Raw genomic sequence first — 18,741 nt, forward strand, 5'->3', positions numbered from 1 at the left:
CCCCCACGTCCTGGGTTCAAGCGATTCTCTCGCCTCAGCCTCCCAAGTAGCTGCGACTACAGGTGCACGCCACCATGCCTAGGTAATTTTTTGTATTTTTAAGTAGAGATGGGGTTTCAGCATGTTTCCCAGGCTGGTCTCGAACTCCTGAGCTCAGACAATCCACCTGCCTCGGCCTCGCAAAGTATGAGGATTGCAGGCGTGAGCCACCACGCTTGGCCTCTTGACTTTTTAATAATCGCCATTTCTGACTGGCGTGAGATGGTATCTCATTGTGGTTTTGATTTGCATTTCTCTAATGATCAGTGATGTTTAGCTTTTTTTCGTTGTGTTTCTTGGCCACATAAATGTCTTCTTTTGCGAAGTGTCTGTTCATATCCTGTGTTACATAGTGCCTTTCTTAAGAAATACTTCCTTTGTCCTTTTTCCTTCTCTTGTGTTTTCATTAAAATCCTACACATCTTTCAAGGCCTGGCTCACATGCTGTCTCTAACATGAAACCCCAGCGCTCTTCAACATGGAGTAATTCCTACTTTGTCTAAGCTCTCAGGGTACTTTGCCTTTATTGTGAACTTTATGACCTTCTTTTTTATATTGTAATTGTTAGTGCACATCTGCTTCTTTCTTCTGGATTATAAGCTCCTTGAGGAAAAATGGATGACACACAGCTATACACTGGCTGTACACCATTCTGTCACCTGTGTTGCTTGTCACACTGCTTTGCACACAGAAGGCACTTGATGATAAATGATAAGTGGCAGAACCACGCTCTTCATAAAGCTCTCTAATTCTCACATTAAAAGCTTTAAAGCAAGTGTACAGACATTGTTTTTTTCTAACACTTGAGGCATTTGCTATTAAATTTCCATGCATACCTATTGGCCTGGGATCCAATGAGCTGTGGGAAATATATTTTCAACCATTTTCCCCAGGCCCATGAAGTAGAGCGCTGTTATATTTACAGGGGTCTGTGGAGACCCCCAAAATATGGCATCACAGTCATGTGTCAGAAATCCCTATCATAAATGAGTTGGACAGGATAAACCAACTTGAAAGAGAAAATAAAATATTATAACCCCAACTTGAAAAGAAAATATGGTGCATGGTTTATTGCTGTGGATTATGGAGGAAGAAAGAACCGATTTTAAGTCAAACACAGAAAAGCAGTGACACTCTTTAAACTCAATACAGTATTCATATGGCAGACACTCGACTTTAGAAAGCCAAACCTTTAGACTCCTGCTATGGTCTATAAAATACATGTAAAATTGCTTTTGCTACATTATTAGTGCTGCATAATTAGTGTGCAATTTTAAAGGCAAAGAATATTTAGGAAGAAAATAACCTTGAAGCCTTGAAGACTCTTTCAAGTTAGAGTCTGTTTGTCAGAATCTCACATTGCTTTGAAAGACCTTTAAAGACTGTGGTCTTGGGAAATTCCACTCTGATAAAATGAGGTGAAAGAGAACTAGGAAAGATTTGCAATGTAGGAAACAACTTTAGCTGTCTTAGTGATATGTTCTACAGTTATCAAAAATATGAAGATGGTCTTAAATAATGAGATTCCCTTATTTCTAGATCACCTTGCATTGGGAGTGCCTTCCTTCCTTCCTGAGCTCCCTAGCACCTATGCCTAAGTCTCCATTGCTTGCATGTAGTGAGTCATTAACAATTGGTTCAGACACAAAGGTACCAAGGCTGAAAGTGGAAACACTAGAGTGCATGTGAAATATGTTGTTCAGGCTTGTTCTAGTCTACAGGCATGAGGGAAATATATACAACCATGGCAGGGTTTGCCAGAACTAAGATAGGATGCAATGGATGGGGACTTATGCATTGAGTGGGGGTTGAACCACATGGCCCCTGAGAACCAAGCTGGTGACACAATTGGATGTGCTAGCTTGGTCAGCCTTATGAAACTGGCTCTTTATTTCTGATTTGCTTGTGAGTCTTGGAGACTGGATAACATGTACTGCATCCTGCCCCATTCAGTCTCACATTGTAGATTTTCCTTTGGGTAAGACCCTGGCAAAAGTCTGCTTTTTCTGTCTTTTACATGAACATTTCAAGTCATTAAATGAATAATTTCTAGTGGTAGGAAAGGCATGCCTTCAGTGAAATGGCAAATGCAGTCAATTTTTTGGGTCTTTCAGGCTAAGGCAGATTGTCTGGTGGTCTGATTCCACCTAACTGAATTGACTGAGTCCTTATTAATTATTAACTCACTTACACATCATTTGTTTACTCACTCATTCAACAAGCATTTTTTAAGTGCCTCCCGTGTGTCATGTACCATGGACATGACCATTGACCAATTTTCCATTTCAATATCTGTCTAGACAAGTGATTTATCACCACTCTGGGGCAAGGAAGGTGAGTAGGAGAGAGTTTATAGAGTCACATACTGGGCAAATTTTAGTTTTTGTAGAGAAGTGAGTCGGGTGGGTCAGACATCTGTGTGCCAGGCCAAGTTCTATATCCAGCTTCAAATTAAATCTCAAGCTGAAAGGAAATTAAATAAAAGCAACAATTGTTATTAAAAAAGTGATTTTTGTAATTTTCTAGGAGTACTAAGAAAGAAATCAGTTAATATACAAGCAATTCATACTTATTTGTTTGTTTCTAGATTACCAGATTAAAAATTGACCGAAACCCTTTTGCTAAAGGATTCAGAGATTCTGGGAGAAACAGGTAAGTATCACTGGGGAAGACGCACTTCTTTTCTATGTGACATTACTTTCCTCACATCCTGCTGATGGTTGATGGCTCCTGCCTTTTAGAAAACACCTGTATGCTCCGCCACTGTGTACACTTCGGCAAAGAGAAATGGATAGCTGACGTAAGAATCAAATTCTTTGTTGCATAGTCTAAATCACCAGATCAAATCCCTCATGCTGTTTTCTTCCCCACATCATATTTAGTAATTGAGTCACTTAAAACAAATTTTATGGTAATTTATTATCATTGAAAGATTGCCATTTTTTCTCTGATAAGTATCTATAGGTGGCTTCAGCACCTGCAGTGATATCTCATATGTTTCGCATTCCCAGGAAACAAGGAGCTGTAGACAAATAACATTTTTTCAGAAAATTACTACCTTAAGAGCTAAAACAGTGTGAAAAAAAATGTAACTGTTTTTCTCCTGGGAAATAGTTCCAAAATATATCAGATGCTTCCTGCTTTAGAAAAGAGAGTTTATAGAACACCCCTTTCTTGATGACTTAGCCTCAGTCATTATGACTAGGTTATTATATAGTGAACCTCTTTTTGCTGAAGTTTATAGGACTATTTGCTCCTGCTATAAATGTCCTTAGAGACTGTGTCATTTCTCTTGTTGATACTTCTTTCTTTTCTCTAAATTCTTTCTCACTCCTCCTATATAAAATTAAAAGCTGTTACCTATGAAAAGTTTGGAGAGAATCAAAATGGGTAGGGAAACCAGCTATATCTAAGATTATTCAATCAGAAAATTTCATCTTATATAGACAGTATTGAATCCACAAATGTGACACATATGTCTCATAAAGTGCGTAGACTTTGCAATGACTGTTTATTTTATTTTTTATTTTTTATTTATTTTATTTTATTTTTATTTTTTATAAATTTATTTATTTATTTATTTATTATTATACTTTAGGATTTAGCGTACATGTGTGCAATGTGCAGGTTAGTTACATATGTATACATGTGCCATGCTGGTGCGCTGCACCCACTAACTCGTCATCTAGCATTAGATATATCTCCCAATGCTATCCCTCCCCACTCCCCCCACCCCACAATAGTCCCCAGAGTGTGATGTTCCCCTTCCTGTGTCCATGTGTTCTCATTGTTCAATTCCCACCTATGAGTGAGAACATGTGGTGTTTGGTTTTTTGTCCTCGCAATAGTTTGCTGAGAATGGTGGTTTCCAGCTTCATCCATGTCCCTACAAAGGACATGAACTCATCATTTTTTATGGCTGCATAGTATTCCATGGTGTATATGTGCCACATTTTCTTAATCCAGTCTATCATTGTTGGACATTTGGGTTGGTTCCAAGTCTTTGCTATTGTGAATAATGCCGCAATAAACATACGTGGGCATGTGTCTTTATAGCAGCATGATTTATAGTCCTCTGGGTATATACCCAGTAATGGGATGGCTGGGTCGAATGGAATTTCTAGTTCTAGATCCCTGAGGAATCGCCACACTGACTTCCACAATGGTTGAACTAGTTTACAGTCCCACCAACAGTGTAAAAGTGTTCCTATTTCTCCACATCCTCTCCAGCACCTGTTGTTTCCTGACTTTTTAATCATTGCCATTCTAACTGGTGTGAGATGGTATCTCATTGTGGTTTTGATTTGCATTTCTCTGATGGCCAGAGATGGTGAGCATTTTTTCATGTTTTTTGGCTGCATAAATGTCTTCTTTTGAGAAGTGTCTGTTCATGTCCTTTGCCCACTTTTTGATGGGGTTGTTTGTTTTTTTCTTGTAAATTTGTTGGAGTTCATTGTAGATTCTGGATATTAGCCCTTTGTCAGATGAGTAAGTTGCGAAAATTTTCTCCCATTGTGTAGGTTTCCTGTTCACTCTGATGGTAGTTTTTTTTGCTGTGCAGAAGCTCTTTAGTTTAATTAGATCCCATTTGTCAATTTTGGCTTTTGTTGCCATTGCTTTTGGTGTTTTAGACATGAAGTCCTTGCCCATGCCTATGTCCTGAATGGTAATGCCTAGGTTTTCTTCTAGGGTTTTTATGGTTTTAGGTCTAACGTTTAAGTCTTTAATCCATCTTGAATTGATTTTTGTATAAGGTGTAAGGAAGGGATCCAGTTTCAGCTTTCTACATATGGCTATCCAGTTTTCCAGCACCATTTATTAAATAGGGAATCCTTTCCCCATTGCTTGTTTTTCTCAGGTTTGTCAAAGATCAGATAGTTGTAGATATGTGGCGTTATTTCTGAGGGCTCTGTTCTGTTCCATTGATCTATATCTCTGTTTTGGTACCAGTACCATGCTGTTTTGGTTACTGTAGCCTTATAGTATAGTTTGAAGTCAGGTAGTGTGATGCCTCCAGCTTTGTTCTTTTGGCTTAGGATTGACTTGGCAATGCGGGCTCTTTTTTGGTTCCATATGAACTTTAAAGTAGTTTTTTCCAATTCTGTGAGGAAAGTCATTGGTAGCTTGATGGGGATGGCATTGAATCTATAAATTACCTTGGGCAGTATGGCCATTTTCACGATATTGATTCTTCCTACCCATGAACATGGAATGTTCTTCCATTTCTTTGTATCCTCTTTTATTTCATTGAGCAGTGGTTTGTAGTTCTCCTTGAAGAGGTCCTTCACATCCCTTGTAAGTTGGATTCCTAGGTATTTTATTCTCTTTGAAGCAATTGTGAATGGGAGTTCACTCATGATTTGGCTCTCTGTCTGTTGTTGGTGTGTAAGAATGCTTGTGATTTTTGTACATTGATTTTGTGTCCTGAGACTTTGCTGAAGTTGCTTATCAGCCTAAGGAGATTTTGGGCTGAGACAATGGGGGTTTCTAGATATACAATCATGTCGTCTGCAAACAGGGACAATTTGACTTCCTCTTTTCCTAATTGAATACCCTTTATTTCCTTCTCCTGCCTAATTGCCCTGGCCATAACTTCCAACACTATGTTGAATAGGAGTGGTGAGAGAGGGCATCCCTGTCTTCTACCAGTTTTCAAAGGGAATGCTTCCAGTTTTTGCCCATTCAGTATGATATTGGCTGTGGGTTTGTCATAGATAGCTCTTATTATTTTGCGATATGTCCCATCAATACCTAATTTATTGAGAGTTTTTAGCATGAAGCGTTGTTGAATTTTGTCGAAGGCCTTTTCTGCATCTATTGAGATAATAATGTGGTTTTTGTCTTTGGTTCTGTTTATATGCTGGATTACATTTATTGATTTGCGTATATTGAACCAGCCTTGCATCCCAGGGATGAAGCCCACTTGATCATGGTGGATAAGCTTTTTGATGTGCTGCTGGATTCGGTTTGCCAGTATTTTATTGAGGATTTTTGCATCAATGTTCATCAAGGATATTGGTCTAAAATTTTCTTTTTTGGTTGTGTCTCTGCCCGGCTTTGGTATCAGGATGATGCTGGCCTCATAAAATGAGTTAGGGAGGATTCCCTCTTATTCTATTGATTGGAATAGTTTCAGAAGGAATGGTACCAGTTCCTCCTTGTACCTCTGGTAGAATTCGGCTGTGAATCCATCTGGTCCTGGACTCTTTTTGGTTGGTAAGCTATTGATTATTGCCACAATTTCAGAGCCTGTTATTGGTCTATTCAGAGATTCAACTTCTTCCTGGTTTAGTCTTGGGAGAGTGTATGTGTCGAGGAATTTATCCATTTCTTCTAGATTTTCTAGTTTATTTGCGTAGAGGTGTTTGTAGTATTCTCTGACGGTAGTTTGTATTTCTGTGGGATCGGTGGTGATATCCCCTTTATCATTTTTTATTGCATCTATTTGATTCTTCTCTCTTTTTTTTCTTTATTAGTCTTGCTAGCAGTCTATCAATTTTGTTGATCCTTTCAAAAAACCAGCTCCTGGATTCATTAATTTTTTGAAGGGTTCTTTTCATCTCTATTTCCTTCAGTTCTGCTCTGATTTTAGTTATTTCTTGCCTTCTGCTAGCTTTTGAATGTGTTTGCTCTTGCTTTTCTAGTTCTTTTAATTGTGATGTTAGGGTGTCAATTTTGGATATTTCCTGCTTTCTCTTGTGGGCATTTAGTGCTATAAATTTCCCTCTACACACTGCTTTGAATGCATCCCAGAGATTCTGGTATGTTGTGTCTTGGTTCTCGTTGGTTTCAAAGAACATCTTTATATCTGCCTTCATTTTGTTATGTACCCAGTAGTCATTCAGGAGCAGGTTGTTCAGTTTCCATGTAGTTGAGCGGTTTTGAGTGAGATTCTTAATCCTGAGTTCCAGCTTGATTGCACTGTGATCTGAGAGATAGTTTGTTATAATTTCTGTTCTTTTACATTTGCTGAGGAGAACTTTACTTCCAAGTATGTGGTCAATTTTGGAATAGGTGTGGTGTGGTGCTGAAAAAAATGTATATTCTGTTGATTTGGGGTGGAGAGTTCTGTAGATGTCTATTAGGTCCGCTTGGTGCAGAGCCGAGTTCAATTCCTGGGTATCCTTGTTGACTTTCTGTCTCGTTGATCTGTCTAATGTTGACAGTGGGGTGTTAAAGTCTCCCATTATTATTGTGTGGGAGTCTAAGTCTCTTTGTAGGTCACTCAGGACTTGCTTTATGAATCTGGGTGCTCCTGTATTGGGTGCATATATATTTAGGATAGTTAGCTCTTCTTGTTGAATTGATCCCTTTACCATTATGTAATGGCCTTCTTTGTCTCTTTTGATCTTTGTTGGTTTAAAGTCTGTTTTATCAGAGACTAGGATTGCAACCCCTGCCTTTTTTTTGCTTTCTGTTTGCTTGGTAGATCTTCCTCCATCCCTTTATTTTGAGCCTATGTGTGTCTCTGTATGTGAGATGGGTTTCCCGAATACAGCACAGTGATGGGTCTTGACTCTTTATCCAATTTGCCAGTCTGTGTCTTTTAATTGGAACATTTAGTCCATTTACATTTAAAGTTAATATTGTTATGTGTGAATTTGGTCCTGTCATTATGATGTTAGCTGGTTATTTTGCTCGTTAGTTGATGCAGTCTCTTCCTAGTCTCAATGGTCTTTACATTTTGGCATGATTTTGCAGCAGCTGGTACCGGTTGTGCCTTTCCATGTTTATCACTTCCTTCAGGAGCCCTTTTAGGGCAAGCCTGGTGGTGACAAAATCTCTCAGCATTTGCTTGTCTGTAAAGTATTTTATTTCTCCTTCACTTATGAAGCTTAGTTTGGCTGGATATGAAATTCTGGGTTGAAAATTCCTTTCTTTAAGAATGTTGAATATTAGCCCCCACTCTCTTCTGGCTTGTAGAGTTTCTGCCAAGAGATCCGCTGTTAGTCTGATGGGCCTCCCTTTGAGGGTAACCCGACCTTTCTCTCTGGCTGCCCTTAACATTTTTTCCTTCATTTCAACTTTGGTGAATCTGACAATTACGTGTCTTGGAGGTGCTCTTCTCAAGGACTATCTTTGTGGCATTCTCTGTATTTCTTGAATCTGAATGTTGGCCTGCCTTGCTAGATTGGGGAAGTTCTCCTGGATAATATCCTGCAGAGTGTCTTCCAACTTGGTTCCATTCTCCCCGTCACTTTCAGGTATACCAATCAGACGTAGATTTGGTCTTTTCACATAGTCCCATATTTCTTGGAGGCTTTGCTCATTTCTTTTTATTCTTTTTTCTCTAAACTTCCCTTCTCACTTCATTTCATTCATTTCATCTTCCATCGCTGGTACCCTTTCTTCCATTTGATCACATGGGCTACTGAGGCTTCTGCATTCTTCACGTAGTTCTCGAGCCTTGGTTTTCAGCTCCATCAGCTCCTTTAAGCACTTCTCTGTATTGGTTATTCTAGTTATACATTCTTCTAAATTTTTTTCGAAGTTTTTAACTTCTTTGCCTTTGGTTTGAATATCCTCCCGTAGCTCGGAGTAATTTGATTGTCTGAAGCCTTCTTCTCTCAGCTCATCAAAGTCATTCTCCGTCCAGCTTTGTTCCGTTGCTGGTGAGGAACTGCGTTCCTTTGGAGGAGGAGAGGCGCTCTGCTTTTTAGAGTTTCCAGTTTTTCTGCTGTGTTTTTTCCCCATCTTTGTGGTTTTATCTACTTTTGGTCTTTGATGATGGTGATGTACAGATGGGTTTTTGGTGTGGATGTCCTTTCTGTTTGTTAGTTTTCCTTCTAACAGACAGGACCCTCAGCTGCAGGTCTGTTGAAGTACCCGGCCGTGTGAGGTGTCAGTCTGCCCCTGCTGGGGGTGCCTCCCAGTTAGGCTGCTCGGGGGTCAGGGGTCAGGGACCCACTTGAGGAGGCAGTCTGCCCGTTCTCAGATCTCCAGCTGCGTGCTAGGAGAACCTCTGCTCTCTTCAAAGCTGTCAGACAGGGACATTTAAGTCTGCAGAGGTTACTGCTGTCTTTTTGTTTGTCTGTGCCCTGCCCCCAGAGGTGGAGCCTACAGAGGCAGGCAGGCCTCCTTGAGCTGTGGTGGGCTCCACCCAATTCAAGCTTCCTGGCTGATTTGTTTACCTAAGCAAGCCTGGGCAATGGCGGGCGCCCCTCCCCCAGCCTCGCTGCCGCCTTGCAGTTTGATCTCAGACTGCTGTGCTAGCAATCAGTGAGACTCCATGGGTGTAGGACCCTCTGAGCCAGGTGCGGGATATAATCTCCTGGTGCGTTGTTTTTTAAGCCCATGGGAAAAGCGCAGTATTCGGGTGGGAGTGACCCGATTTTCCAGGTGCCGTCTGTCACCCCTTTCTTTGACTAGAAAAGGGAACTCCCTGACCTCTTGCGCTTCCCGAGTGAGGCAATGCCTTGCCCTTCTTAGGCTCACGCACGGTGCATGCACCCACTGACCCGTGCCCACTGTCTGGCACTCCCTAGTGAGATGAACCCGGTACCTCAGATGGAAATGCAGAAATCACCAGTCTTCTGCGTCGCTCACGCTGGGAGCTGTAGACCAGAGCTGTTGCTATTCGGCCATCTTGGCTCCTCCCTCCGACTGTTTATTTTAATAGTTTTTTTTTTTTTTAATAATTTGAGGGCATTTATTTACATTCAAATGGCAGATTACCAGGGGTTATCTTTGGTATTCTGTCTGTAAGAGTTTTCAAATAAGCCAAAAACTTTTATTTCAAACCGTTTTCTGAAATGTGCAGTGCATTATATTAGAATCCAGATTTATGCTAAAAATCAGTTATGACAATTATTTTCTTTACAAAATGACTTATGAATCACTTCTCTACTAAACTTATGTATATTTAAAATATATTTAGATTTGAATAAAATTGTATTCACCTCAGAATTTTTAAAAATTATATGTACTGAGAAAAGTAAAAATCACTTAAAATTCCAGCTTGTAGACGACAAAATTGAGCAACATATTTTTGGTCAAGCAACTACTTGTTAGTGGTAGAGTGTAGTAGAACTCAGGCATATGGACTACATGTCAAATGCTTTCCTTTTGATCATTCTTTGTTTATAACAATACAAAGGCCCTCATTTTCAAAATTTAGCCAGTGAGGAATGAATACCTATTACTTTCATTTCAGATGGCCCATCCTCTTCCATCCCATTAGCTTATTTTACATGTCCAGGTCAGCACAATGTGCTTGCAAGCCATTTCCTATTGCCTTTTTTCCCAAGGTTCTGCACTATGAGCTAACAGAAGAACTTGTTAGTGATAAGGAGATCAAAAATGAAGCTGGCCTTTTGTAAAGAAGCCTCTAGACCTGTCTTGGTGGTGATTCTTTGGGGCAGGACTTTCATGACAGGCTATTTCTGGAGGTAGGCTATGGCATGCAAGGGCTTTTAAGACCTTTAGCTTGAAGCACATGGATAGATTGTTCAGGGGTTTCAGATATTATAGGTAAAATTGTGTTTGAATGAATAGATGCACATTTTTCCTGGAGAGAGGTCTATATCTTTCTTCAGATTTTCAAAAAAGTCTTAAAGTTAAGAATTTCTGCTCTAGATACAACTCTCTCTCTCTCACCAGTTCCAACTGGAACACCAGTTCCAACCTACTGGTGTTAGTTATTAAACTATTTCTTTCTTTTTCCTTCCTTCTGTATCTCCAATAGCATTTAGTATTTGCTTATTTTATTCTTTGGCACTTGAAATATTTTATTTTCTTTGCTTTTTTCTCCCATTTGAGTCCTTGTTTTTCTGAGTTTTTATTCATTTTTCTAAAGTTGAATTTGATTTCTAAATAAGTGCTTTCCTATGAGCAGGCACCCTATCCTTGGAAATTGCCATCTGAATATACTTTAACCATTTGTTGTCTGAACTGCAAAGGCATCAAGAAATATGTATGTCAATTATTAATAAATGCAAAGAAGAAAAATAAATCAGATTAAGAGGTAGAGTGAGAGTGGAAGACACTTTTACAGTGTGAATAGGGATGGTGCCCTGATAAGATGCCATGAATGTTGCAAAAGAAGCTGCCAGCTATGCACTCTGGGCAGTGGAAACAGCAAGTGCAAAGACAGACGTGCGTCAGGCATGTCTGTGCAACATCAAGGAGAGCTTGTGGCTACAAGGCATGACCCCTGCCCAGGAACATGACTGAGCATCATGAGAATGAAGGTGCTGAGGCATGATTTAGAACAGAAAAGTAGCCTAGATAAGCTAGTGTTGACCAGCATTAAATCTATGTTGTAGGAATTAGAGCCACTCTTTAATTTTGAGAATTAGACTGTTGCATGTTGAAGGATTTGCTTTTGGTTAGGAATTGTGATGACATATCAGTTCAAGTGCTGAGGCCCTTGTTCCTCTACTGGCCTGAAGGCTGGTGACTGTCTTACTGCTCAGGGCAGACAGTTATGTGTGTGTCCTTCCTAATGGGCTCTATTCTCTCTAAGGGCTCCAGGAAAGCAGAACTATGGATCTTCATTAATCCATTTCACAACATTTCTTATTTATTCTTTTCTGATACCATGGGAATTCTTCATTATGTTCCATCAAAATCTGAGGGCTACTTTAAGTACTATCAGAAATTTTATCAGTTAACTTACTGTGTTCCAGACCTTTAATTATGTTTTCTCTAATCTTCAAAACAACTTGTATTTTACAAATGAAGCAATTGAGGCTCAGAGAGGTTGGGCAGTTTTTCTACTGTCACATAGTAAAGCTGGAGCAGGTATTAAAACTGACTCTGCCTGACTTCAAAGCCTGAATGGTTTGTGCTTTATCATGCTAACAGTTTACACTTGACCTATTTTATCTTCAACAGATATTGAGAACAGAATTCTAACTCTAAAAGGCAGAATCCTACCTCTTAATCAGTGTAAAAACACTATTCAAGTCACCTAGCACCTTTGCTTTTCCAAGTAAAACAAACTGTATATTCTCAGTTTGTCTTCGTAGTCTACTACCCATGACTTCATTATCAACTTTCTATCCCCGTGTAAGTAAGTGTTTTCCTAGTAGAGAACAGGAAGCCAGCCTGACCTTCCCTAGCAGGTGAAACTATGATATAATGACATTGAAGTCATGTGTCTCATGATGGGGCAAGGATGAATTACTAAAGATAGAAGCCATTTTTGTCCTTCAGCATTCTGGAAAACTAGATTAAAATAAATTGCTACGGCAAGTAAGGGGGCCCTTGTATTTTTCTCTTTAAATATCTCAAAATTACCTGATAATCACACTTTAATTCCCACTGGCTACCCACAGGATCTGTTAAGGGCAACAGTTATTAATGCCACCTTGCAGGTGGGAAATATTGATAGATGAGGATATAGAGAATTATTTGCAAATCTTGTGGGAACTGGTGGTTCTGTGCCAGAATCGGGACCCAGTTCACCACCTTCCATCCAGCACCTCATCTATTGCCTTTCCGTGGTAAAAAAAAAAAAAAAAAAAAAAAAAAAAAAAAAACAACAACTTATAAATCTAAGCTCTTCCTCATGCATTTTAGACATCAAGTGACTACTCATGCAGAGGAGCATGGTTTGATGAGTTGCATATAAATGTACCCAAAACATACGGATTACATTTCCTTTAAACACACATGGGCTTAAAAATTAGGGGGGAAAGTGCTTGTCTAATGTTTTTTGGTTTTGCAGAACACAAAACATTTGTGGAAGACTTTGGAGTTACAGAGTTTGCCAAACCTCAAACCAAAACATGTTCAGGTTTGTCAATCTCAATCCATCCTGGTACAATCCAGAGGCTCAAGAAGGGGGGAATGAGAGGAAAGATGGGGAGGACACTGCCACCCATGACACTCTCCTCAAATGCCTATGAGAGTCTCTCTCAGCCCATAAGCCTCTCACACTCAGAACCATCTGAGTGTGGCCCCCTGGCTGACAGCTATGTCTTCTGAAGCATAGAAAGGGTGCTTGAGGGACCTGTGGCTGAGCATACTAGCTTCCCGTTTTTCATATGTTGATGTAAAGAGACATCTGGCCGGGTGCGGTGGCTCATGCCTGTAATCCCAGCACTTTGGGAGGCCGTGGCAGGTGGATCACGAGGTCAGGAGTTTCAGACCAGCCTGGCCAACATGGTGAAACCCCGTCTCTAGTAAAAATACAAAAATTAGCCAGGCATGGTGGCGCGTGCCTGTAATCCCAGCTACTAGGGGTGCTGAGGCAGGAAAACCGCTTGAACCTGGGAGGTGGAGGTTGTAGTGAGCTGAAATCATGCCACTGCACTTCAGCCTGGGCAACAGAGTGAGACTCCGTCTCAAAGAAGAAGAAAACAAACAAACAAACAAACAACAACAACAACAACAAAAACAGAGATATCCATGGAGAAGTCCTCCTGGCTTCTAGCCCCATCCCTTTCTCATTCCTCTCAATGGGAACCAGAATGACTGATCTGATTGGTGAGTCTGGAGGAAGAAACCCCCCAGATTCTTGCCTGCTTGCCTGCAGAACCTACATTCCCAGCTGTCTTTCCATTATGTGGAAAGTCTAGCAGAAGAGGCCTACATTTCTGGAGCATCAGCTTATTTCAGGGGAGTTCAAGCCAGCTCATTCAGCCTTCTCACTTATGCCACAACCCCCAAACACCTTTATCTATAGTAAAAATGGTATTCTGGTCTCCATGGCATTAGGCTCCTGTGCCTTCCACAGAATAGATTCTGAGCTTGGGTGAAACAATAGGTGATATTCATTGGACTGTGCAAGACCCCAAGGGGAGCCCCAGTGAGTCCACATTTCAGCCCTGTGGTGCCACCATCATTACAGCCTATTGTAGTTCTCCCTGCTTCTTTAGGAAGTGTCAGGTGAGAAGCATAGGAAGGTCTCCACTCTTCAGACTTGACTTATGGAACTGCTACTTTCCATTACTAAGTAATTAAGCCCCTGATGAGAAGTATTCACTGGGAGCATGCATGCATGTGTGTGTGTGTGTGAATGTTGAGTGTGCATATGTGTAAGTAAACCTGTATATGTGTGAGTGTGTGTCTATGTGTGTATGTATAAATATTGTAAGTATTCATATATGTGTGAATGTGTGTGTGTGTGCAAGTATAAGTATACCTGTATATGTGTGAGTGTGTGTGTGTGTGTGAGAGAGAGAGAGAGAGGAGTAGGTGTATGTGTGTGTTCACGTTGTGGGGAAGAATAGCAGATGGCCATTTCTTCTGGAGTGAAATCACTGACAGATTTTGCTTCCAGTCTCTGCAATGGGAGGGAAATTGGTTTTTTTTCTTTTTTCTAAGTTGTTTCTACTTCTAGCTTTCTTAGAAATTGTGTGGCCCAAATCTGGTTTTGGGTGTGTGTGTGGGATGGGGGCAGTGTTCACCTATTATCAGGCCTATAGCTCTCAGGCACAATAGCTCTCAGGCACAATATCCAGGGTTGCCTCTGGGAGATTTCTCTTACTGAGGGAGACAGTAACGCTTGCCTGTTTTCAGGGAAAAATAGCTTTTCTCAGCTTGAGATTTTTTTTTTTTTTGGTCTTGTGCTCTATGTTCCTGGGCTCTGCCCCTTAATAGAATATAAGCTCCTGGAAGACTGGGACTGTACCTATTCCAGGTTTCTGTTCTTGTATTTTTTTTCCATGGTGCCAGGAACACAGAATAAAACAATAATTTTTCATTTAGCTACAAAACAGTGAAAAGGTGTTGATGAGTGGCACAGAAATTAAAAATCAGGAGCTCTAGAGAGAGAAAGCCCTATCCCAGCCCGGGGGCCATCAGGTAGGTCAGCAGTGAGGAGCTAGTTTTGAACACCACATAAGGAGGGAAGAAGGAGCAAATCTCTAAATAGGCTTAGTTTAAAAATTAATGGCAATTGTGATTAAAGTCGGAGACTGATCACTGCTGTAAGACATTGATTTAGCCTAACTGTAGATTAGACACACACACCCTTGAGGCCCTCTGATCTGGCTTTGGGTAGCTGGGGCATGTCTGTGTGTTCTGGCTCCCTGGAGAAAGATACCTAGCAATTTTCAGTGCCTGCGAGCTTCAGAAAAGAAGTGGTTCCCAGAGACTGAGCTAAAGCAGAATGAGGTTTGGTTGAGAAAGGACACCCAGTAGTGAACCAAGAGGTAAAATTATGTCTTTGAGGATGGCCACCCCTATGGGGAACCTGCTCCAAGGAGAAGACAAAGATCCTGAAGCTAAAGAGGAGCAAGAGTCTTTGCACTGGGTCTAATTGTTGAGAAGCACCTATGGGAGGTGCATGTGCACACATACCTGGAGAGTCCACTGTGCTCAGCTAGAGGGAGCATGACAACTGCCAAGACCCTGCACATGAAAGAGATAACCAAAGAAGTGGAAAGAAAGAGACTGCATCTTTCATCCCACATCTGATGTGAAAACTTCTTCCTATCAAGCCATCCTTGATAGGGTGGCTGCCAAGATTTTACAGAAAGCACGAGTCAGCTTGGGAAATTTTATATAGTAATTCTCAGGGACTTCCTCCAAAGCAAACACATACATAAAAAAGAGATTATTAAGGTTGTGGTATGTCTGGGTAGTGAAGGGTTCTATGAACTTGTCTTAAAAGTGCTATGGAGTGAAAGATTCTGGGATTTCCTCTGAAGGAGCCTTCATTCTGTCTGTGACCTTGGGCTTTACCCTTACTCCTAGCCTCCATTGCATCTAGTACAGCTGCAGGTGGGACTGTCTCATCTGACACAGTTTCCTGCAGATATTTCCAGCTGGCATGACACACCAAAGCCACTGCTATTGGTCCCACGATAGGGCCCAAGTGGAATGGCCCTTCTGTAGCCCAGGGAATTGGTACAACTTTTTAGGAGGGTATGTTTTTCTCTTTGAAATCCACCACTGGAGGCCTGAGCCAGACACTCAAATTCTATAACTTATAACCTGTCAGAAAGGAGCCAGTGGCAGGCTCTGTATCACAAGGAAGTTATTTTATATGGGTAAGTCGTTTTAATGAATTGCCCCTCACTGAAGAAACAATAGGGCTTGCAGGATGAGGTGCAAGAAGAAATCTGAGTCTGAGCTCATTCTTGGAGTGTTTGCGGCCAGCAGTGCTGTTTGCTGGGAATGTGGCTGGTGGCAGTCCTTCTTGGTGCCTGGTGTCCTTTTACATAACGTGTCAGAGGATGCTGATCTAAAACTGGTGCCACTCACTGCATTACGGGAATGAGTATATTTGCTCACTGAAAGAGAATGTTTAATGAGGTTGATACTTAACCTGAGAGAAATAATTTCTCTCTAGTGGAGGTGGAGAAAATATTTGGGAGTAAAGAACTTTCCCGTGACCCCCTCTTCAGCAGCTGCTGTCCCATGGCCATGTTTATAAAGAACCACCTCTCTTGGGCACAAACATGTGTCCCCTCTTGGAGGGCCAGCCCCTTCTCACAACACCCAATGGAAGGTGGAATGTAAGGTGAGGAATCAAAGTGCCTAATAGTAACAGAAGGAAAAGAAGGGACAAGGAAAAGTAGGCTAGAAATTAATCCCAGGGCCAGTTTGTTTTTGCTGAAATCTGAAACAACTTATCATTGCGGGTGGGAGGAGAAAGAGTATACAGAGGATCTCAGTTAAAATTTGCTAATAGAGCTCTCTATTATAACCAAGTAACTCAAATCTTATCTATACCTTTATCTATTAAGTTAAACATAGAAAATTACTGTATTTATAGGTCAAAAATGGCAAAATGCTAGCAATTTCATACAGTTTAACCTCATATATTTATTTTTAGCCATTCAAATCATAAGTATACAAGCAATAGTAACAATTATTTCATAGAGTATCTGTGGTCCAAGTTGTCCATTTTTATCTCCAAGTTGATGACGTCAATGCACTATTTCCCATTTTACTGATGGTAAGACTGAACACTATGAAGTATTAGCTTTCAGAATTTGTAAATCCAGCTTATGACAGCGTACAGAGAATGATTTCACTGTCTTCTGCTAGGCATAGCTTGCTAGTCAACAGAAATTGTGTCTTTGTCCACCTCTGGCTCCCTGTCACTCCTGAAGGCTCATGTAGTGAGCTTAGAGCCAGTGAACTGACCACTTGTCTTTAGTTCAACCAGCATGACATCTCAAGTGTCTACCTCACTTTCAATTTCTATATTTTCATTTGGTTTCCCTAAAGCCATTGGGTATATTTGTCCAGCCAGTCTCTCTACTCTTTCCTGGCACTCTTACCAGCCCCCACAAATTTTGCAAACCCTTTTGTTATCCCTGGCATAGGTGGCTTCTGCCATTTAGCAGATCTATGGAAGTAATCAGTGCTGGACACTCCATCAGGCACTACTGCATCTACAATTCAAGGTAGCTGGCCCTGTGCTGGATTCTGGCAGATGATCCAGCTGGACTCCTGCTTTTCATGCAGGCCATAGCTGTTTATCATATTCTTTGGCTTGTGGTCTTTTAGCCAGTACTTAACATTTTTTCTGCCTTATTTGTTCGCCCTCCCTTGTCATGAGCCTTTTCCACCATTGTCCTCTTGGCTGTGTGGCCTTGCCAGAGAAAATTGGCGATCATTTTGTTATCTGTGGCTTTTGCCCAGGGATGGTGTCATCAAACAGAGAGACGTCTTTTTAATGGCTAACATATTGGAGTCTGAAATATCTGCAAGATAATGAGGCCTACGGGGACTTGAGGGACACATTTTTGTTTCTTTGAGAAGACAACGAAAAATGGAATTAGGTACCATACAGCTCCCTCCACATTTAATCCAGAGCCAGAGGGCTGACAGGACTTTGGATTTCAGTGAAGAATATATTCTTCTATTATAGGTTACAGTCTGAGGAGAATGATTGTAATTCTTTTGCTTGAGTTAGACCAATGGTCCTCAAACTTTCATTATGTTTTCTCTCTTTTTTTGATACATTTTATCTTTAATCAGTCTGCATTTATTAAATCACAGTTAGGAAGAAGTATTATGATTATCTCCATTTTACAGATAGGCAGACTTAGAAATGAAGAGGTTATATAACTTGGCAAAGGTTGCACTAATAGTCAGTAGGGTTGCAGTTTGAAGCCAGGTAATCTAGCTCCAGAGCCTGTGCTCTTAACCATTATGCTATTTTGTCCCTCATGTGATTTTAGCGTTACCGAATTAAAGTTAGACAATTTCAGTCAAATGCAAAGAAACTTAATATTCTAGTTAGCCAACTTTGTATGATCATGGGTTATTACTACACTTATTGAGTCAGTGGAAACTCTTTATGGACTGCCATTACTACTGATTCATACTCCAAGGGAGGACAGGGTTCTCAAGTTGGGAATCACTTGGTAAGGAGCAATTTTAACTCAACTCCAGGCATCTGTCCATTGGACACTTGTTCTCCCAAGCCATTGCAAGGCACATTAATGACAGCTACTTCATCATGTGGATATACTTATGGTACCATTTAACACCAAGTTTTGAATGATGGTTAGGTTTTTAGTCAATTTGCACACCTCTGCTGGGAGGTCTTTTAGAATATCCCTGGACAATAACATTCCTGAGTAATCTGGATATTTTGATCTGAGTGATTCTATTTCAGATCCAGTGAAGGAGAAAGAAGTATGGAAGGTTTGGCCTTACCTAAACCAAGCAAGAAAATCTATGAATGTTGAGATGTGATAATTATATCTGAAGGAACAGTATATTCTAGTTATATGTCCTTTCAAATACTAGAAGGGAAAAGAAAGGGGATCAGAGGCATAGCACCACCCATGG

General features: G+C 40.7%; 1 protein-coding gene across 2 annotated transcripts in view; it reads left to right on the plus strand.

The window, feature by feature from the left end:
• TBX15 (T-box transcription factor 15) overlaps positions 1–18,741 on the plus strand; it is a 112,287-nt gene that overhangs the window by 72,682 nt on the left and 20,864 nt on the right. For both annotated transcript variants that reach the window (XM_063651447.1, XM_054456523.2), the window contains exon 6: positions 2,627–2,691. In XM_063651447.1, coding sequence (XP_063507517.1) covers positions 2,627–2,691 — 65 coding nt within the window. The remainder of the gene's footprint in view (positions 1–2,626; positions 2,692–18,741) is intronic.

The sequence above is a fragment of the Pongo pygmaeus genome, chromosome 1 (assembly GCF_028885625.2).
Source record: "Pongo pygmaeus isolate AG05252 chromosome 1, NHGRI_mPonPyg2-v2.0_pri, whole genome shotgun sequence".
Lineage (NCBI taxonomy): Eukaryota > Metazoa > Chordata > Mammalia > Primates > Hominidae > Pongo > Pongo pygmaeus.